General features: G+C 49.1%; 2 protein-coding genes across 17 annotated transcripts in view; one reads left to right on the top strand and one right to left on the bottom strand.

Moving 5' to 3' along the window:
* Nucleotides 1-13,754, top strand: part of PPFIBP2 (PPFIA binding protein 2) — a 166,731-nt gene extending 152,977 nt beyond the window's left edge. For all 13 annotated transcript variants that reach the window (XM_024975813.2, XM_024975822.2, XM_024975820.2 and 10 more), the window contains one exon: nucleotides 1,010-13,754. In XM_024975813.2, the coding sequence (XP_024831581.1) occupies nucleotides 1,010-1,081 (72 nt within the window). In that variant the 3' untranslated portion in view covers nucleotides 1,082-13,754. The remainder of the gene's footprint in view (nucleotides 1-1,009) is intronic.
* CYB5R2 (cytochrome b5 reductase 2) lies at nucleotides 7,092-17,881 on the bottom strand. 4 transcript variants are annotated; one of them, XR_009490668.1, is made up of 10 exons: nucleotides 17,525-17,879; nucleotides 15,569-15,715; nucleotides 15,252-15,324; nucleotides 12,151-12,257; nucleotides 11,748-11,877; nucleotides 11,147-11,230; nucleotides 10,371-10,456; nucleotides 9,252-9,351; nucleotides 7,573-8,367; nucleotides 7,092-7,323 (listed from the first exon to the last, which is right to left on the bottom strand). XR_009490668.1 is itself a non-coding variant. In XM_010812555.4 (10 exons), exons 1-10 carry the CDS (start codon nucleotides 17,543-17,545, stop codon nucleotides 7,658-7,660), a joined length of 849 nt encoding a protein of 282 aa, XP_010810857.1. In that variant the 5' UTR covers nucleotides 17,546-17,881; the 3' UTR covers nucleotides 7,092-7,657. The 4 variants fall into 4 exon arrangements, 3 of the variants coding, with proteins under 3 accessions (XP_010810857.1, XP_005216170.1, XP_002693169.2); XM_010812555.4 differs by having other exon boundaries at nucleotides 7,092-7,675; nucleotides 8,285-8,367; nucleotides 17,525-17,881; XM_005216113.5 differs by having other exon boundaries at nucleotides 7,092-8,367.
* Nucleotides 17,882-21,552: the final 3,671 nt, after the last annotated feature.

The raw sequence follows: 21,552 nt of genomic DNA, 5'->3' as shown, positions 1-21,552 counted from the left end.
TTAGCCCCCCTGCCTAATCCAGAGCCTGTAGTGCCAGCGCCCCTGCTGGGGGAGAGCAGACGGGACTGGGGGCTGGTGCTGGAGGTGAGCCAGCCCTGAGGCAGATAGAGGCCCAGAGGCCTTCTCCACTGACCTGTCTTGAGCCGAAACCAGCTAGTGTCCTAGGTCTCAGGCCCTCTGTCCAGGCCTAGGGCTGGTGAGGAGACCAAGATACTCAGCAGTTCTGGGTCACCTGCCTCGTCAGCCCAAAGCCCAGGCCTCACCCCTGCCTGATGGACAGGGCTCTGCCCTCTCCGCTCATGAGACACACATTTCCTGTCACGCCTCTGACTTTACGGACTTCACAGGCACGAGCCCATCCTGGCATGTCCACTTGGGACAAACTGTACCATGTGAAGCAGCTCAGACCCAGGGGAGAGGAGCCACTCTGGAGGGAGACTGACTGTCCCTGTCTGCGACCTTGGGCAAGTCACTGTCTGTCAAGCAGGGCTGATAACATCCTCCTTTCCAGGCCGGCAGGCAGACCAGAGCTGGCAGAAAAAGACCAGAGAACAGAATCGCATTGGTGAGGCCCAGTGCCTCCCAGCGCCTCTCAGTTCTGGACTGCCCCAGCATCAGCCCACTGGCCACAGCGTCCACCTCGCTGAGGCCTTTGCTGGTTTACTGAGCAGATTATAAAGGCCGAACCCAAGACAAGACTGGGGGTCGGGGGGGCTCTCCCTGAGTCCAAACAGGATCACTTTTGTCAGTTTGTTTTTTCCTGGCTCGCACACTGAAATGAACCCACCCAGCCTTGTCCTTCTCACAGACCTTTGGTGGCCATGAACTGGCACCTTTAAAGGTAGGAGCAATCTATTGTTGATAGTGTTGGTGTCCCTGGGACACCATGAACTTACAGGGCGCTGGTGTCAGGGCCAACTCAGGCCCTGCTGCTCCCCATGGAGCAGCCGCAGGGCAGCCTTGACCTGTTGAACGCTGTTGAGCGGGGTCTTCGGCCGTGTCCTTTCAGACGATGCTGAGCCAGGACCAGCTGCTGACCGACTCCTGCCTGGCCACTCCCAGATCTGAGGACTGGAGATGACTCTCTTCATGGCTGGCTGGCAGCCCAGAGAGGCACGTGTGTGGGTCCCAAGTCCGCTTCGATGGGAAGCTGGCCCACAGCCACCCACAGAGCCCAGACTGGGCCCCAGGGCGTCTCTGACGTGGGTGCTGACAGGACAACGCGAGGCTGTGGAACAGATGTCCACGAGGTGGCCCACAGGTTTCCAGCTGTGCTGTGCTCTCCACCACAGCTTTTGTATTTTTGTAAGTGCACTGTAGAGCGCTTTTGCAGGGAGGGCAGTGAGATGCCCACGCACACTCAACGACTCACGCCATCCCTAGCGACAGCCGGGGGCTCTTACACCAAAGGGGAAGGGCTATGAGTCACAAAAGCTTTGCTGGAAAAAAAAATATGGAATGTTCTGAGCTGACGGAAGGGGTAGGAAGCCCCCTCCTGGGATGCTTCCGTATGAAAGCTTGTAGTGCATTTCCGTTCCCAGGAATCTGGCGGGAGTGACTGACAGCAAGGAAGGAGGAATGGACTTCCTTGACAAGGCTGCCCTTTTCTGCAGTGGTGTCTCAGGTTCTCAGGGCTGCGGGGCCTCCCAGCACCTGAGCAGACATCTCTACTTCCCTTCCCTCGTCAGCCTAAGAAGCAATTTATCTGATCAAACAGCTCCCTCGAGTGGAAGGCCCTTTCCACTGCAAGACATCTCAAGTATGTCCTACCTCAGGGAGAGGCGCCTGCTCAGCAGCCACACCTCACCCTCCCAACCAGCCTTCTCCCCCCACCACCCCCACCCCTGAGCAATGGCCCTAACTCCTCCCTGTGGCGGCTCTAGCTCTGGCCTCATCTCTCTAACTTCCTCGGCAGGGGGTCTCCCACTTGGTCCCCTCCGGGTGTTCTCTGCACCATCCCTGCAGGTACTGTTTTCATCCTGCCAAGAACTCAGTTCTGCAACCACCACAGATTAGCATTCAAAAGCCTTAGCACCCAAGACCCCTCTGAATCATCAGCATTCATGAACCCATGCTCTAGCCATGGCTCCTACTGTTCCCTCTCCGAAATGTATTTTTCTCCTCCGCCCTGTCACGAGGCTGAATCCTGTCTGCCGAGGTTCAGATCAGCCCAGCCTCTCTCAGGAGGCTTTCACTGAGGGTTGGAGGTCCGCACGCCATGGTGCTGTCTGACCTGAGCACCTCCTGGCTCTCCTTGAAGTGGTGTGGCACCTTTCTGCACCCGTGCGCAGCACAAGCTCACTGAGCATCTGCTACGGACAGGCCCCTGCAGACAAGAGTAAGAGCCTTCCGCATCGTCTCATTCCCTCACATGTGCAGGTTAAATACCTTCCATTCTGGGCCAAGGAGCACTGGGGATACAGGGGTGAATGCCAAGGTCTTTGCCTGAGGGTGTGGATGGTCCAGTGTGGGAGTACAGGTCTGTTTCAGACAAGAGCGTGTGCTGAGCGTTACAGAGGCTCCAATAGAAGTGTCTACAGCCCCAAACAGCAAATTGTCATTTTTAACGGAGCACTGGGGAGGGGGACTGAAAAGGCTCCAAGGAAGAGGTGATCCTTGAATTTTTGAAAGATGAGTCAGGGCCAAGTATGCCAGAGGGGAAAGGCACTCCAGGCGGATGGACCCGAACCATCCCAGCACGCCCAAAGAGGTACCTGAAGTTGGTATGACAAGAGCAGAGCTTCTTGACCCCTGCACCGCGGTCTGGCAAGTCACTGTGCTGGGGCCATCCCGTGTGCTCTAGGATGTTTAGCAGCATCCTTGGTCTCTCCCTCTAGATGCCAATAGCTCCCTTCTAGTTGATGACCACTGGGCCAGAGAAGGAGGCCCAAGGAAGGAAGGAAGGATCTGGTGAGGTCAGCTGGAGCCCAGATCAAGAAAGGCTTTGTAAGCCAGCCTCCTGGAATTGACCTTGGAGACACACGGTGTCCAGGGAGGGAGTACTGAAAGCAATGAGAGGCTTAAAGCAGGGGACAGGCATGGTAATTTGTGTTTAAAAGAAACGTCTGAAGGGAGGACCTACCTTACTCATCGTGCAGTGCCCAGCACTGTGTCTTTCTCTGAGTAGGGACCTCACTGAGGATGAGTTCAACAGGTGGATGGATGAAAGCTAAGCTGCCACCATCTCCCCCAGCCCCCACTGGCCCTCTGAGAGACTGACCTGTGTTACGCCACCTATGAATACTGCACCACTGTACTTCAGAGAATTCTCTTGAGCTGTCTTCCTCTCTCTCTCTCCTGTATCCCTTCACTCTGCCCTGCTACCCACATATACACGTGCATAAGAAATCCAGTGACATCAAGTTCAAACAATGTTACTACTATGCCAGTTTTTGCAAAAAGTGAACAACTTGGAGTTAAACTTAAGTTTGAAGCCCAGCTCTGCCACCTACTGGCTGAATGACCTAGGGACAACAGCTTCATGTCTAAGTTGCCACGTCTGTAACCTTGGAGAACAAAATCCGCATGGGATTTATGGCTCAGCAGAGGGGAGCGCAGCCAAGATGGCAGAGTAACAAGACCCAGAACTCACCTGCTTTCACGAGCACACCAAAATCACATCTATCTGCAGAACAGCCATCGATTTAAAAAAAAGACCGTAGAGACTTTCTACAGTTAACATAAAGAAGGAACCATGACAAAACAGGTAGGAAGGATGGACTTGCAGTACAATCAAATCCCATACCACCTCCCCGGGGTGGGTGACCCACAGACTAGGGAATAATTATGTTGGATTCTCCCACAAGAGCAAGAGTTCTGAGCCCCACGTCAGGCCCCCAAGCCCAGGGCTCTGGTCAAATCTCTTCAGAGCAGCTATTTCTGAAGCCAGTGGGGCTTAACTGCAGAAGCCCCCCCCACAAGCCTGGGGCAAACAGAGACTCCATTCTTAAAGGCACATACAAAACTCCATGTACACAGGGCAAAGGAAGTAGTTTGTTAAGAGCCTGGGCCAGACCTACCTGCTGGTCTTGGAGAGTCTCCTGGAGAGGAAGGGAGCGGGTGTGGCTCATGCTGGGGACAGAGACACGAGTGGCAGCCATACCCGGGAGCATTAGGGAGCTTGAACATGGTTGACGGTGGCAGCTGACAGCTTGGCATAGTAGCTCAAGGACCACACCCTGCCCAGTGGCCTACAGGCAACATTACTGGGCCACCTCAGGCCAAAGAACTGGGTGGGGACACAGCCTTACCCATCAGCAAACAGGCTATCTAAAGACTAAAGAGCCCACAACTGCCTCTGGGTTTATCCTTCAACACAGCCCAACTCACCAGAGGGCTAAGACCTGGCTTGTAAAGCAAGAAAAGTACAATTCCCCAATGCAGGCCAGACTATACCCTGGGACCAGGTGGGCCCTGAACACTAATAGACCAACACAACCTTTCAGGACACCCCAGGTCCCATGCCCAACTGTGTGAGGAACCAATGATCTCAAGCTCTAGGGTCCTTGGCCTTACAGTCAGACTTCAGGAACTAGCTCTGCCTGCTAGTAGTCTGGCCCTAACCCCAGGAACTGGTTTCATCTGTCACCAGGTGGGCAACAGCCCCAGGCTCTTTGTGACCCTGATTCTGCCCACCAGTGAGCCAGCACTAGCCCTGGGGCCTCCTTGGGTTAAGCCACACCCAACCAGACCAGGAGGGCATCCAAGCCCAATGCACCACAACATAAAGACCCATGCTGCCCTCTTGGGGGAGCCCTAGAACATAGAGCTTGGGTAAGGAGAGGAATACACTGCTAGGATGCTGCCTACACAAGGCCACTTCTCCAAGGTCAAGAAATGTAACTAACCTACCGCTTACATACAAATAGTAATTCAGATAGAATGAGGTGGCAGAGGAAACCACCACTGCTGAAAAGAATGAAAAGAAATGAGGTGAGTTTAAGAGAACTCTGGGACAACATCAAGCACACTAATATTTGCATTACTGGGGTCCCAAAAAGAGAAGAGAGAAAGGGCTCGAGAAAATATTTGAAGAGATAATAGCTGAAAACCTCCCTAACCTGGGAAAAGAAATAGTCACTCAAGTCCAGGAAATGCAGAGAGCCCCAAAGAGAAACATAGCAAGTCACACTGTAATCAAAATGACAAAAATTAAAGCTAAAGAGAGAATACTAAAAGCAGCAAATAACATTAAAGGGAACGCCCATAAAACTACTAGCTAATTTTTCAGCAGGAACTCTGCAGGTCAGAAGGGAGTGGCATGATATATTTAAAGTGTGAAAGGGAAAATGCAACCAAGAATACTCTACCCACCAAGGCTGTCATTCAGATTTGAAGGAGAAGTCAAAAACTTTAAAGACAAGCGAAAGCTAAAAGAATTCATCACCAAACTAGCTTTACAACAAATGTTAAAGGAACGTGTCTAGTGGAAAAAGAAAAGGCTGCCAGTGTAAATAAGAAAATTATGGAATGAAAAACTCACCAGTAAAGGCAAACATACAGCAAAGGTATGAAATCAGCCTCCCGCAAAGCTAGTAGGGAAGATAAAAACAGAAGTAGTAAAGTCATCGCTATCCACAATGAGCAATTAAGGGATATACCAAACAACTAGATGTAAAATGTCAAAAAGAGTAATTGTGAGGGTGGGGAAAGTACAAATGCAGGGTATTTAAAATGCAGTTGAAAGAGATCAACAACTTAATCATATATACATACAGACTGCTGTACAAAAACTTCAAGGTAACTGCAAACCAAAAATCTATAATATAAATACAAAGGACTCCAAACGTAACACTTAAGATAGTCATCAAGTCACAAGAAAACAAAAGGGGGGAAAAAGACCTTCAAAAACAAATCCAAAACAACACAATGGCAGTAAGAAAATATATATTGATAATTAAGTGTAAATGGTCTAAAGAAAAGACACAGACTGGCTGAATGGACACAAAAAAATGATCCATGTATTTGCTGCCTACAAGAGGTTCCTTTCAAATCTAGGGACACTTATAGACTGAAAGCGAGAGGAGGAGAAAAGACATACCATGCAAATGGAAATCAAAAGAAAGCTGGAGTAGCAATACTTAGAGACGAAATAGACTTAAAGACTGTTAAAAGAGACAACCAATGAATCACTGAAGAAATCAAAGAGGAAGTAGATACCTAGAGACAAATATGAAAACACAATGTTCCAAAACCCCGAGATGCAGCAAACGCAGTTTTAAGAGGGAAGTTTATAGTGATACAGGCTTACGCAGCAAACAAAAGTTCTCAAACAACCTTACACCTAAAGCAGCTAACGAAAGAAGAAGGAACAAAACACAAAGTTAGCAGAAGGAAAGAGCATAAAGATGAGAGCAGGAACAAATGAAATAGAGACTACAAAAAAATAGAAAATATCAATGAAACTAAAAGCTGGTTCTTTGAAAAGATACACAAAAATTGCTAAACCTTTACCAAGATTCATCAAGAAAAAAAAAGAGAGGCCTAAACCAGTGAAGTCAGAAATGAAAGTTACAACTGACACCACAGAAATGCGAAGGATTACAAGAGGCTATTTCAAGCAGCTATGCACCAACAAAGTGGACAATCTGGAAGGAATGAACAAAGTTAGAGAGGTCTGATCTCTCGAGACTGAACCAGGAAGAAAGAAGATATGAACAGACCAATTACCAGTACTGAAATTTGAATTAGTAACTTTAACTCTCCCCCAACAAACAAAAGTTACACATGAATTCTATCAAACATTAGAGAAGAGATAACACCCTTCTGAAACTATTCCAAAAAACTGGAGGGAAAGAAACACATCCAAACTCATTATATGAGGCAACCGTTATCCTGATAATGAAAATCAGACAAAATTATAATAAAAAAGAAAATTAAAAACACTTATCACTGATGAGCATAGATGCAAAAGTCCTCAGCAAAATACTAGCAAACCTACTCATAACAGTACGTTAAAAGGATTGTACACCATGATGAAGTGGGAATATCCAAGGGCTGCAGAGATTTTTTTTCAATATCTACAAATCAATCAGTGTGATACACCATATTCATAAACTGAAGAATAAAACCCACAGGATCATCTCAACAGATGCACAAAAAGATTTTTATAAAATTGAACATCCATTTGATAAAAATTCTCCAGAAAGTGGGCATAAAAGGAATATACATCAATATAATAAAGGCTATACATAGCTTTTCATGGCTAGGTATAGCTAACATCATACTCAACAGTGAAAAGCTGACAGCATTCCCTCAAAGATCAGGAACAAAACAAAGTTGTCCATTCTCACTTTTTTTATCCAACTGTTTTGGAAGTCCCAGCTGCAGCAATCAAAGAAAAAGGAAATGAATCCAAATTGAAAAAGAATTAAAACTGTCACTGTTGCAGATGACTATATATAGAAAATACTAAAGGCAGGACCAGAAAGTTACTGGAGGTCATCAGTGAATTCAGTAAAGTTGCAGGATACAAAGTTAATACACAGGTATTTGTAATAACCACCCCTAACCCACCGCACTCCAGAATAGGACTTGGCATTTAGAGGACGCTAACAAAGACGCACCTCTTACCTCCATTTGTTGTGCCGAGTACAAGCAATCTAGTATTCCCGGGGCCCACCTTGACTATTGCCCTGATGTGTATTTTAAACACTGTTCACATTTCAAGGGTCTCCTACAAGAGAGGAAAGAGTGCATGTGGAGGGCGCCTGAGCACTCTAATAGGTCTGACCTTAAAAACTGCACTGTAGAAAAAAGGGGGTCAAGAGAAATGATCACAAGTTGACGTGACCCCGCTTGGATTCTGCTGGAGTTCTGCCCCAGCATTTTTGACAGTTCTGACCTCCCAAGGCACAAGATGCCAGTTCAGATGTGGAGCAAGCCAAGGCCTTCTACCTGTCCAGCGGGTCACCCTCAGACCCACACTAATGGGCTATCTGCCTTGCACTGAATTTTATCTCACTAAACTATGGGAAAAGACACTGAAAGGGAGTGCCTTCAAACCTCACCAGGCAAGGAGGCCCCAGAAGCCCCTTTATCTCCTGCCTCTCGAACCACACCAAAAGAGGAGTGCCAGCGTACCCGAGGGTACATGACAAGGGTCTTTGGATACTTCCCAGTTTAACGTGGTGAAGCTGAGCTCACTGTGAACTATGAACAGGACCGGGCAAATTTGGAAAGAGCAAGAGAGGCTTTAGTAGGTGAAAATCATGTCCTTGGTATAACCCAGTTTCTTCAGGTTAGGGTGCGCAGCTGTCTGGATCAGGGGCAGTGGGCCACACACCAGGATGAGCGTGGACTTTCCAGGAGGAGGGAGGTGCTCCTTGATCATGTCCTTGGTAATGAAGCCTGAGCTGTACTTCCAGTCTGAGGTTAAGCATAAAAAAACTGTTGGAGGAGCCAGTTTGCATCCTTGACCCCAGGCCTCCTACCCTCCCTCCCTTAAGCCTGGGAGCTTTGTTGGCCAAAGCTTAGACATCTGTCCTACTGGTTTCTGCAGAAACTTGAGAGAGTGGAGGATGTGGGTGGGTCCAGGCAGCCCTCGTAAGTATTTACCCCAGATCCCAGGCTCACTGCTGGGATTCTGAGTCCTTGGCTGGTGTCTGCCGGCTGTAAGCACTGACAGGGTGAACAGTGCAGTGAGACAGATGCACCCATGTGTAGTGTGAATCCAGGCAGAGAGCGGGAACTGTGCCCGGCAGAGGACGCGGTGGTGGTTGGGAGCCGGCGCAGTTGGGTGGCGCCCTCTGCTGGCCAGAGGGCTCTATGACAAGACAGGCATAACAGCGCTGTGTGGGAGAGGCACCTGCCAGCAGTGTGAGGGCTCTGTGGGGTGCGGTGTGCACTGCGGCGGCTGGGTGCTGGCTGGGGCTGCGGCCACTGTCTGTCGTTCAACTTGCGAGGACTGCTGTCCTAGGTGAGGTGAACGGTGCCAGGTGAAGGGCTAAGTGGCCATACTGGATGCAGTGAGTGATGACTCTATGGGATGCTGTGTGGAGTGGGTGTTCAATGTGACCCAGGGATCCCTCTGTCACAGGGCAGTGTGTGGAGTGCCGCTGAGATGCAGACACCTACTCTCTCCTTGCCCTTACAAACAAGTCAGCCCAAATCGTCTGTCCCTCAAATTCCCAGTAGGGACATAGCCCAAGGTTTCAGCCACCAAGCTCACAACCAATCAACCACCCCAGGGACTGGCTCCTGGCTGGGTCTAAGGTTGGAGCTGACCCCTGGTGGGGACAAAGGGGCCATACCAACAGGAGGCCTGTCCAGCGTGTACCACAGGTTGAACTGCGTTGGATGAGTTCTGGCAATTTCTTCCAGCTCGTTTCTCATCAAGATATCCTCCTCTGTCTTGGAAAAATAAAAAAAAGCAGCATGAGCCGAGCTCCTCCAGGGCATCCTACTTGTCCCCCACACTAAGCACGTGGGTCCGCACACTCCTGTGCCAGTCCTCCAGTTCTAGCTCAAGTGCTACCTGCAGACTCTGGGGCAACAAGTTCTGCTGAGGCTCCGGCACCACAAACACCCTCTGGTGGAGGGAAGCGGTGGGTGACTGCCCTCCACCTGGAAGGCTGTGTCTGAGCACTGGGCATCCCGGCCCAGCTCCTGCATCCACCCTGAGTGCCAGGCAAGGCAAACTCCAATGACCCAGGATTTCCTGCAGGGAATGCAAGGGGCTAAGGCAGTGATATAGGACACTATATGTAATGTACAGCACTGGAGAGCTACTGCAGAGGAAGACAGAGGCTGTAGCCCCCACTAGGGAAAGTGAGCAAAGCCAGAAGATCTGTTGCAGGCTCAGAGATTTGCTGCACACGAGTCCTGGACCTTAAAACTTGTCACAATCATTGTCCTAACAATCTCACGTCTAGGATTCTGTTTAAGAAAATAATCCAACTGTGATCAAGCTTAGGCACAGTTATTCATCACTGTATCATGTATAACCATGAAAACTGAGAATAGCCTGGAAAAGGAGATTTAGTAAATGATGGTACAACTTGATATAGACTGAGAAGAAAATGCCTGTGAGGTAATGTTGAGTGGAAAAAAATGAAAAACTAATTGTGACTATACAGCACGTATAGGACAAAGACAAGAAAATGAAGTAAATTATTTATATGCTTCTGTATTTCCCGAAATTTCCACTAAAGGCATCTATGATTTTATATTGGGGAAAAGCACAGAACTATGTATTAAAGAAGGAAAGCTTAGTGCCTAGACTCAGTTTCTCTGGCTGCCAGCAGCCCTCCTTGAGCCCAGTAAGCCCTTCCACAGCCACAGGCACAGATCAGCATGAGCTCGGTGAGCAGGGAAGGGCCACAACAGTGGGACATTATTTCCCTGCTCAGGGCTGATTTAGCAGAACTGACCTGGTTGGCGAAGATGAGGGACATCACGGTCTTGTCACTGGGCTTCCTGGCGATGCAGCGGATGAGCTGCAGCATAGGCGTGATCCCTGGAACACAGAGAGCAGGCAGGCTGGCTTCCCCTCCCCCTGATGCCCATAGTCTCTGCTCTGCAGCAGCTTCACAGGTTGCCTTGATCTCCATTACTTTTCTCACTTCTGTGCCCAAAACTCAAAGTGCAGAACTACCCTTCATCTTGGTTTTCTCTTCTAATGCAATAGTCCATCAAAAGCCCTTCTCATTTTCACATGGCAGCATCGGCTTTGAAACTGGACTGCATGTTCCGTCCAGCTCCCTCACTGAGCTTTTTAGTGTCTTCGTTTGTAAAAGAGAACCAATGACAAGTAAATGTGGTAGTTTTTTTAAAATGCCCATTATGGTGCCTGGCGCGTAGTAGTTCACATTACATGATTGTTCTCCTCTTTCAGGCATTCATTTTCAAGGGATAGGGAGCATTGGGCTTGAATAGGATCCAGGAGCCCTTGGGAGCCCACGTGTGGGCCAGCCCAGCCTGCCCCCCAAACTCACCTTAGAAGCTCCAGGGGCCCCTGCTGTAGCCCCCATGTTGGTTAAGGGGAGCAGGGCATCCAGGGTCAGAGTCAAGAACTGTCATTGACTTTGTATCCCCATTTCAAACAGCCAGGGAAAGAATCTCTTCCATCGCCTCTTCCAGGACCATGACTCCAAAGTGAGAGAGGTCTCAGGGTTCACCCTGGATGAAGCCCCCAGCTCCCTCTTACCTGTGCCCCCAGCAATCATTCCCAGGTGATGCACCAGTTTAGTTTCGGGCTCACTCGTTTTGTATGGCTTGAATACAAACTTCCCTGAAATCACAAGAGGGTACTTCTCATGTCTACAACTTGCACAAACATCATCTTGGGCCTCCTCAGCCAGCCCTGGCCCACCAGGGCCCAAAGCGGGAATAGAGCGGGGGCATTCTTGGGGAATAACTGTATCTTTTCTCCTGAGGAAGGAGGAAGGCACGCTGAAGTTAACATGGAGCCTCACAGAGCACTCTCACCCGTGCTAGTGAATGAGTAAGTGATGAGTGTGTGAGTAAATGGATGAGTGTGCATTCCTTCCATCCATCAACCCTTTATCCATTTTTTCAGCACTAGCCAAGTGCCTTTTGTGTATCAGGCATTGTGCTGGAGATACAGTGATGAGGAAATACCAAATCACCGCCTTACCTTCATGAACTCTCATAAAGTGGGTATGTGAATGAATGTATGACTTCAAGGACAAGAGCATGTGACTCAAATCTTAGGAGTTTTCTAGAATGATGCAACAAGAGTGGGGATATTCCTCCCAGCTGGAGGCCTAGTGTGAAGCTCCCAGTACCTGACCCATGATAGAACAGGCACCCAGATGGCCCTTGAAAAAGGATGGTGTCCCCAATTTTCATGTTCTCCAAGTACTGAGTCATCTTCCCCCCTTCTGGGTAATTAGGATGTACATTTTTGAAGTAGATCTGAAAAATAAAGCAGCACAGTTTTCACACCTTTAGACCCGAGACTGCAGCCACATACAACTCAGGAATATATTTGCTACCAGAAACTGTGAAGAGCAAATCCACTGTGCTCACGGTTGCTCTGAGCAACCCCTGAAGACTTCACTAGGAAACAGCTTCACTGTTAAATGACACTGCCAGGAAGCCCTATCCAGGGCATGCACCCCTTCTCCACCCACTACCCTGAACAGGCTTGTGACAGTGAGGCAGCTGGGCGTGGCAGGCATCCTTTACCTTGATGATTAAGTCCACAAAGCCTAGGTCGTCATCACTGGACACAGGCGTGTAAGCCCTGACCACCAGAACACCGTCAATTTCGGCCAAGAGATGAACATAGTTACCTACAGAAAAGACACCAAATGTTAAGACTGAGCAGGGCCAGCCTAAACAGGACCAAGGGTTTCTCTAAAGCAGCGGCCCCAGGGACCAGGGACCGGTTTCGTGGAAGACAAATTTTCCACAGACCAGGGCAGGAGAGTGGTCTGGGGAGGATTCGAGGACATTACGTTTATTCTGCACTTTATTTCCATTTCATGGCAATCTCAGGATGTTCCACTGTGACTTTAGGGCTAGGATTTGGGCTCCTATGGGAATCCAATGCTGCTGCTGATCTGACAGGAGGCGGAGCTCAGGCAATAGTGTGAGCGATGGGGAGCAGCTGTAAATATAGATAAAGCGCCACTCACTGGCCTACCGCTCACCTCCTGCTGTGCAGCCCGGGTCCTAACAGGCCACGGACCAGTACCTGATCATGGCTGGGGACTCCTGCTCTAAAGAGTTGAGCTTCGAGGGGTGAGGGGGTGCATATTGTGGCAGGGCGCATGGGAGGAGGACCAAGAAGGAGTGGAGTCCAAGTCCTGGATGCCTGGATCCTAGGCCTGCCCTTATCACATGTGCAACCCTGAACAAGTCACTTCACCCCATACATCTGCCCTGACTCCGTCATAGTGCAGTTGTGAGTTTCACTGACTAGAAACCTACTGTTGTGTGCTTACTGTGTCCAAGTACTCTGTGGAGCAGGAAGAGCTAACTAAAGTTGGAGGCTGAGTATTAAGAATTACAGAAAAGTATTTCCTTTTTAAAGCAAAACATGCTGCCTTAATAAGTCATTGCTTCCTTTATCACTGGGGTCTATGAATGAATCACAGCCCCCTCATCTGTATCCTGCTGCCTGGGATGGAGCAGGCCTGGGCTCACAGGTATGTGCAGCCTCAGGATTTACATATCCATAGACCATGAGTTCCAGCAGAAGCACTGTGTCTCCCTGGCCCATGGCTCTGCTGAAGGGCAGAGTGAAGTTTTGAACCATGTAATTCTGCCTCTCAAGGGTAGACATGAGCGGACCACGGTGGCCAGAGTCCTATGGATCCAACATCACATGATGAGCTGGGCCACTCAGGTTTCTGTTGGATCCAACCTGGGAGACTTAAGTGACTAAGGCAATAGTGGTGAGGTCAAAAGCTGCAATTAAGAGATGGCAAGAGGAAGTTCTGTGCCAGAGTATCTGAGGGAGAAGCTGTGTGTGCACAGGACAGAGAGCATATGCAGACAGAAGCAGAGATCCAGGGAGAAGGAGGAGAAGGGAAGGAGGAAAAGGATGGAGGGGGCATAAACCAAAGTCTTTGAGGGGCTCTGAAGCCTGACTATGAGTTAAGAAAGAACAGGCTTAGGATGGATAGACAACAAGGTCTTAACTGTATAGCACAGCCAACTATACTTAATATCCTGTGATAAACCATCATGCGAAAGAATATGAAGAAGAAGATATAAAACTGTGTCACTTTGAAATTAACAGAACATTGTAAATCAACTTTACTTCAATAAAATTTTAAAAAGGACAGGCTCAATGTCTCTGGCTATGGCCTGGTTGGACACCAGGGATACCCAGGAATAAACACCTGCAGCAGCTTCCTGCTGAGAGCTCATTTGATGCTGGAAACCTCAGAAAGGCTCTTTCAGATGCAGACAACCTGGGCCTGGCGTGGTGGCAACCTCAGAGAAAATGGGTCCGCACAACTGGTCCCGAGCCCCCATCTCTGACCAGCTTCATTTCAGCAGAGCTGGGACGCATGAGCACTCTGAGTCTTCATAGCCGACTCTCCCAGAAGCCTCTAAACTACTTTTCCCACTAACTGTGCCCTGCCCACACCAGGACTGAGGAGAGTGGGTCATGGCAGTTTCTAAGAAATTCTACTTCTCAAAGGTTTTCATTCTTTAGTTTTCTTGCCAATAGGACTGGCCTCAGAGGCCAGGCAGCGGGCTGGAAAGCAAGCTGACACTCAGCTCTTAGGGCTGAAGAAGAGAGGAAGCAGCAAGGAGGCTCAGGGGCCAGGCTGGCTGCCTGGTGGGTCGTTTCCTCACTTGAAGAGATGACGTCAACGTCTGTCCCCTGCACACAGGACAAGCAGGCTCTGGATGAGGACCCCACCAGGAAGGCAAACAGCACTAGCAGTCTGTACAAAGTTTCAGGCTCTGGGCCTAGCAGAGACTAAGACTGACTCAGCCATCTGGTGGTGGTACAGATTGGCGTTGCTGTGCTCAGTTGCTCGGTCATGTCCGATTCTGTGTGACCCTATGGACTGTAGCCCGCCAAGCTCCTCTGTCCATGGAATTTTCCAGGCAAGAATACTGGAGTGGGTTGCCATTTCCTACTCCAAGGGATCTTCCTGACCCAGGGATCAAACCTGCATCTCCTGCATTGGCAGGTGACTTCTTTACCGCTGTGCCACCTGGGAAGCCTGGTGGTACAGATTAGAAATGGCATTAACTCGGAACTCTAGGACTGTTGAGGCTTGTACCCACAACGGGTATCTCTGTGTGCATGGGTCTGAAGCCCCCGCTGAGAATCCATGTAGTGGGCTGGGGGGAGGACACCAGTTCCTCCTGCCTCTCCAAACATTCAGGGCCTTTCTCCCTACATAGGGGAACATCAATTCCTCCCATCCCTCCCAAGTGCACAGCACTTTACAGTTTGAATTTCACATCCATCCGTCCCTTCTCACAATACCACCAGTAGCAGACAGGCCTGGGAAACCCCATATTATAGACAGAGGCTCAGAGAGGTGAGGGACTTGCCTAGAGTTGCACAGCAAGGAGCTGACAATGGGATCTTAGACATTCTGACTCTAGAGGTGCTTCTTTTCAATGCTTATTACAGTATCAGTTTTGTGTCAGCCCAAATGGAACAATGAGAGAGGGAATGGACCGTCCCCAAGCCCATCTCCCCACCTCTCAGAGCTTATGTGGCTCAAGCAAGGTAGCAGGGTAACCTCTGCACCTCAGCCAAGTTTCTGATGGGAGCAGAGTGCTCCCGGTGGTGACAAAAGCCCACTCACCTACAGGAAGCCCTAAGGCATGGTCCAGGGAGGGCAGTCCAAAGCGGAACCTCCGAGTGTTGTGGCTGATTTGCTGATAAAGTAGAGACAGGCTCTGTCAGCTTTCTGGAAGTCTTGCTGGGCAGCTCAGATGCCTGGGAAAGGAGCTCTCCACACGCATACACAGACGTGTGTGCTCTGGGGAGCAAACCAGAGGCCACGAGGGCCCACCCCACTGCCCTGGCCTCCCCAGCCACCGCATGCCCTACACCTTGTCTTCCTCTCGCATCACCCCACCCCCATCCCTGACAGCAGACAGGGGAGGGCTGCCCCATCACCTCTTTCTCAATCAAAGGCAGCGGGTACTTGGTATCAGAGTTCTGTAAGGTGATGTGACGACTCTTCATCACGTTCTTGCTCTTCCGGGCAAACAGGAGCACGGTGATCCCAATAACAGTGACAGCGAAGAGCAGGGACGGGTCCTCCTGGACACAGTGTGAGCAGGCCCCTCAGGTCCTGCCTGCCCTAGGCAGGACAGCCCTCAGGCACGGCGGAATCCTCTCCACACCAAAGACACGTGTGAAGCTGGACTGTGCCTGAAAGAAGCTAGGCAGAGGTAAAGGTACCAGAATGGAAGGCAGGCTGAGCCTCGGGTGGACCTGGAGTGTGGGAAGAGGCCAGCTGCAGATCAGACTAGCTGGGAGGTTCTAAACTCCCAGCCAGATGGCCCAGAAGTGCTAATGTCACCAGGCCTTTCAAGCCCATCTGTCTCGATTTTGGCTGCAGTCTAGGGTGCAAGCCCTGGAAGTCTCTCCCTTGAGGTGGAGGGGGTGCTTCTAATACGCAATTTGGAATGAAAGCCTCAATCCTCAGGGACAGAGCTAAAGAGGGGGGATTAGTTGTTGACATCTAAGAGGTATAGGGCTCCCCTCCCCTACTCCCTCCTTCCAGGTCTGGCTAAGGCAGAGGTAGGGGTGGGGTGAGTACCCCTGGTGCCAGAGCTGCTCCAGGTCTTTGCTCAGAATCCACCAACTCCTACCCTTAGCAAGAGTGTCCTTGCTCACAACCTGCCAACTCCCACCCCACCCACCCTTAGCAGGAGTGGACATAAATCTTTAAGTTGAAGAGTTCAGAGATAAAGGAAGTTATACGCACACACAAAAGGAAAAAAGAAAAAAACAGATGGAACCAGTTGAGACCACAATGGCAATGAATCTGAACTCCAGCAGACCCTGAGTCCTCATTTTACTATATGAGCATATTAAATGACACACCTATTAGTAGCTGGGCTTCCCTGGTAGCTCAGCTGGTAAAGAATCCACCTGCAGTGCAGAGATCACTGTTTGATTCCTGGGTCAGGAAGATCCCCTGGAGAAGGGGGGATAGGCTACCCACTCCAGTATGCTTGGGCTTCCCTGGTGGCTCAGAGAGTAAAGAATCTGCCTGCAATGCGGGAGACTGGGTTTGATTCCTGGGTTGGGAAGTTCCCCTGGAGGAGGGCATGGCAACCCACTCCAGTATTCTTGCCTGGAGAATCCCCATGGACAGAGGAGCCTAGTGGACTATAGTCCATGGGGTCACAAAGAGTAGGACATGACTGAGCGACTAAGCACAGCACAGCATTAGTAGCCAGGACCAGACATTAGGACCAAAAATGGATAAAAAGGGGGTAGCACCCCACTCCCTCATAAAAAGCCCTGCCCCTTCCCCATAGACTAATGCATTTTATCCTTGTTACTCTAAATACCTACTGCCAGGTGGGCAAGGAGTTGATCTGTGAACTTAGTTCCCTCTTCTCCATTCTTTGGCCACTGAATCAAGCTTGTGCCTTATACTCTCCTACGCAAACCCGAGTGGAAAAGGCACTCTCCCTGCCACCAAGCGAGGGCCCCAACTGAATTCTGTAACAGCTGATTTGGGATACTCCATTACCTTAGCACCCAGGATACACCCACACCCTTCGAGGCAGGCCAGTGAGGCCTTGGCACTCACCTGCCAGGGACTCCGCGGGGCTCCTGCATCCGCCCCCCACCCTGCCACCCCTCCAGCGAGAGGCCCGCCGGCGGGTGGATTTGGGAAAGGTCCTCCCGGCCCTCTTCTCAGGCTGGGAGATCCCCGCCCCACACTGGGCCTTCTCAGGCTCCGCCCGCCCAGTGCCGGCCCCTCCCAGGCCGGCCGGGATAACACCGTCCCCGGGCTCCTCAAGGCCTGCGGGGGTCCCGGGGACTCTGCCCGGCTCCCGCCCTGGCTTCTCTGGCCGCTTCCTGCCAGGCCCCCGGCTACTGGGAACCCACCCGGAACCAGCCGCTGAACATGTCGAAGGGGCGCTGTCTGGGAGGCCGGGAGGACTCCAACAGAAGCTAGGCCTGGAAACGGGCACCCGGGACGGGCGGTGGGCCCCTCCGTCGTCCCCACCGTGAGGGCCAGGGTTCCGAAGCTTCTTTCTCACGGGATTCCGGATCTGCTCCAGCCCTGTCCCCAGGACCCCAATCCAGGGGCTTCCAGGGCGGAGCTGAGGCCCCGCGCTGGGATCTGGGGGCTGCCTCGCTTCTCGTTTAACATCCCTTGTTTATTACGTGGCTGCGTCTGTATCCTGGTCCTCTCGCCGGACACGCTGAGCAGCTCTGGTGGAGAACTTCCTCTACTTGCTTGTTTACACCTGTGGCAAGGCTGGAGGAAGGCTCTGCTGGTCAAAGAAATGGGAATCCACTCCAATTCAGAAAGCACAGAAATATATACAGCAGACATCCATAATGAGCTCCTACTCTGAGCCTAGTCCTTGACCAGGTGTTTGGACGGGGCGGGTGGTGATTGAGTTAAAGAGAACAAAGCATTCATTCATTCTCTGTTGGGAGAGATGATAGGTACCCAACACAAGCCCAAAGAGGGTGCAGAATGGCAGGTGTAGATAGCTTTGGGGGGACTTCACAGCAAATTTCAGAACTTTGGTGATCCCCTCCCCCATCAATTCTCCCATCGCCAGTGGCAAGGGTGAATCCCTGCCTCCCGGCCTGAGTAAGACAGAGAAGCCAAGAAATGGACTCCACTCCCAGCCCCACACAGCACCACAGGCACATGCATAATGGAAGCCCCCCACCCCACCACCTGCAGGTGCCAGGATATCACTGTCAGACACTTTTCTGACAACTTATTAATTGTAACATGATGGCTTGTGAACTAATTTTATTACCTAATTACTAAGGAGGTTGAACATCCTACGTTTTTCTCATGGAGTTTCTTTGGAAAAAAAAAAAGTGCTTGCTTATGACTTTTGCGCATCTTTGTATTGAGTTGTCTTTTTCTCACCGATTTTTAGGAGTCATATATATTTTAGAGATTGCTTCTTTGCCAATTATATCAGTTACAAATGTTTCCTCCTAGTTGGCAACTACTCTTCCTTCTTTTCTTCGGTAGTGTTTTTTCTTTCTCCCTCCCTCTTTGGATAGAAGTTTGTCCTCATAATGTGGTCAAATGTATCAATCTTCAATCTTTTTCCCTTTATGGTTAGTGCTTTTTGTGACTTATTTATTCCTAGAACCGTTCAACTGTTCAATTTCAGCTTCTTCAACGTTACTGGTTGGGGCATAGGCTTGGATTACCATGATACTGAATGGTTTGCCTTGGAAATGAACAGAGATCATTCTGTCGCTTTTGAGATTGCATCTAAGTACTGCATTTCGGACTCTTCTGTTGACCATGATGGCTATTCCATTTCTTCTGAGGGATTCCTGCCCACAGTGATTACGGTGAAGATCACTCAGTCGTGTCCGACTCTTTGCAACCCCATGGACTGTAGCCTACCAGGCACCTCTGTCCATGAGATTTTCCAGGCAATAGTACTGGAGTGGATTGCCATTTCCTTCTCCAGGGAACTTCCCTACCCAAGGATCGAACCTGGGTCTCCCACATTGTAGACAGATGCTTAACCGTCTGAGCCACCAGGGAAGTCCTGCCTACAATTATCTATTCCTACCCAAGGTCAAGATATTCTGTATTTTCTCTGGCAAGACTTAAAGTTTTTTCCTTTTAAGTTTTTCAATCACCCAGAATTGATTTCTGTGTACGATGTGAAGTAGGGATCCAGTTCAATTTTTTCTATATGGATTATGCATTGTCTTGGTAACATTTATTGTGTTGCTCACACCTGATCACTAACCTGCAATGCCACCGCTGTCATATATCAGTTGTTACCTATTTATGAGTCCAGTTCTGGCCTCCCTGTTCTCTTACATTGATCTAGTTGCCCATCTCCTGTGACAATGCCATAGTTCTCTAATTGCAATAGTTTATAACAACTGTTTATATCTTTTACTCTTATTTGGGTCTCAGTTCCAATATTACTTCCTTAGAGATGCCTGTTCCAATGCCCCAATTTAAGGAGATGTACATATTACATTCTATTCATAGCTGTTACTTTGGTTTGTAGCTGCTATTTCTGAGTATTTAATTGTTAAATGTCTGACTCACATTAGTCTGGAAATCCCACTATGGCAGAGATTTTGTGTCCCCAGGGCTTAGTACAGTGACTGTCACGTAGATAACATTTAATAAATATTTGACAAAGGAGTGAATGCATTCATCTCTGCCCCATAGCATTTAGCACACTGCCTGACACAGAGTAGATACTTATAAATACAATGCACGGTAGATGCTCCAGAAATACTGAAGAAAGAACCAATCCTTTCCGAAAGTACTCTGTATGCCTTGCTTGCTTAATTTGTCTCTGTAAGATGTATCACCAGATGATAAACTACATATTTTACCTACTAGCCTACTGTCTTTCTCTTCCTGCCAGGATATAAGCTCCATGAGGACAGGATTTACTTTGCTTTAACTCCTAGAACGGTGCCTAGGATTTATTGTATGCATGAATGAATGAACTTCATTTTTTCCCTTTGATTCAATTAAAAGTCTTTATTGACTTTGGAATCTAAAGATGCCTCACTTTGTTCTATGGCTTTCTTAGTATTTTGCCTTTATCCTCTATACTCTCTTGTCATGTTCCCTGCATATCATGGTCCCTCTGTGTGACCAGAGGGCCAGATGGCACATCTTGCTCTCCTTAATCTTGGGGCAGGATGAAAGTGAAAGTGTTAGTCATTCAGTCGTGTCTGACTCTTTGCAACTCTATGGACTATAGCCCGCCAAGCTCCTCTCCAGGCAAGAATGGTAGCTATTCCTTTCTCCAGGGGGTCTTCCAGACCCAGGGATCAAACCAGGGTCTCCTGCATTGCAGGCAAATTCTTTACTGTCTGAGCCACAAAGGCAGGCATTTATCTGGGCTCCCAGTAATTTCAAGAGGGTGATGATTCCCCTATCTCCTCAGCTCTTCTACACACTTTATACATGTCCCTCAGATGCTTATGTGTGGCCAGATTTTGGTTCATCTTCTACTCATTTCCTGAACTAGACCATGAGCACATGTCTCACTCCCCACATCCCCAGTTTGGTAAGAGAGCCCAGCAAAGAGAAGCCCCTCAGCAAGTGTTTGCTGGAAAAAAAAAGAAAGAAAGAACATCTGTTGTCACTATTTGAGCCTATATAACAGTACTGAGCCTCTCTCATTGCTGAGAATTCCCTGGGGTAAACCAGTGCTCTGACTAAGTTGATGTTTGGAGTATGTGCTTCTTAAATCACCAGCTTGTTGTGGGCTTTTCATTAGCTTTTAACTTTGGAAATGATTTATTTCTATTTTATCCTTTGAACAAATGAGCAACTCTGGCCATTTTAAGCTTAAATTGTGGTAGGCTCAGTAAGAGTCACCCAAATGTACCACATCCCAATCCTGCCTAATGCTGCCTTATAGCTGCAGTGAAGTTAACGATTTTGGGTTAAGACTGTCCTGGACTGTCTCATGGGCCCACACAATCATGATATTCTTTATAAGAAGGATACAGGAGGGAATTCCCTGGTGGTTCAGTGGCTAAGACTCCATGCTTCCAATGCAGGTCTGGGTTTGATCCCTGGTCAGGGAATTAGGTCCCACATCCTACAACCAGGGTCCTGCATGTCACAACTAAAAGATCTCGTATGCCACAACTAAGACCCAGCACAGCCAAATAAATAAATAAATATATATTTTAAATAGAAGGACATAGGAAGGGACAGATAAGAAGGTGATGTGATGCCAGAAGCAGCAACTGAAGTGACATATTTTGAAGATGGAGGAATGGGCCAGAAATCAAAGAACACAGGCACCACTAGAAGATGAAAAGGGAAAGGGAAAGGATTTTCCCCTTGAGCCCTTGAAGGAAGTATCTTTACTGATATCTTGACTTTAGCCCAGTGAAACTGATTTTATAATCCTGGCTTCTAGAACTGT

The sequence above is a fragment of the Bos taurus genome, chromosome 15, assembly GCF_002263795.3.
Source record: "Bos taurus isolate L1 Dominette 01449 registration number 42190680 breed Hereford chromosome 15, ARS-UCD2.0, whole genome shotgun sequence".
NCBI classification, from domain to species: Eukaryota; Metazoa; Chordata; class Mammalia; order Artiodactyla; family Bovidae; genus Bos; species Bos taurus.
The sequence above is the reverse complement of the archived record's forward strand: the minus strand, read 5'-3'. Positions and strand labels throughout refer to the sequence as shown.

Coding starts and splice junctions, on each gene's coding strand:
- CYB5R2 (XM_005216113.5), bottom strand. CDS start 17,545: ATGTTCAGCGGCTGGTTCCGG. Junction 11,231..11,747: donor CCTGTTCTATCATGGGTCAG/GTACTGGGAGCT, acceptor TTGTGATTTCAG/GGAAGTTTGTATTCAAGCCA. Junction 10,457..11,146: donor AATGATTGCTGGGGGCACAG/GTAAGAGGGAGC, acceptor TCTGTGTTCCAG/GGATCACGCCTATGCTGCAG.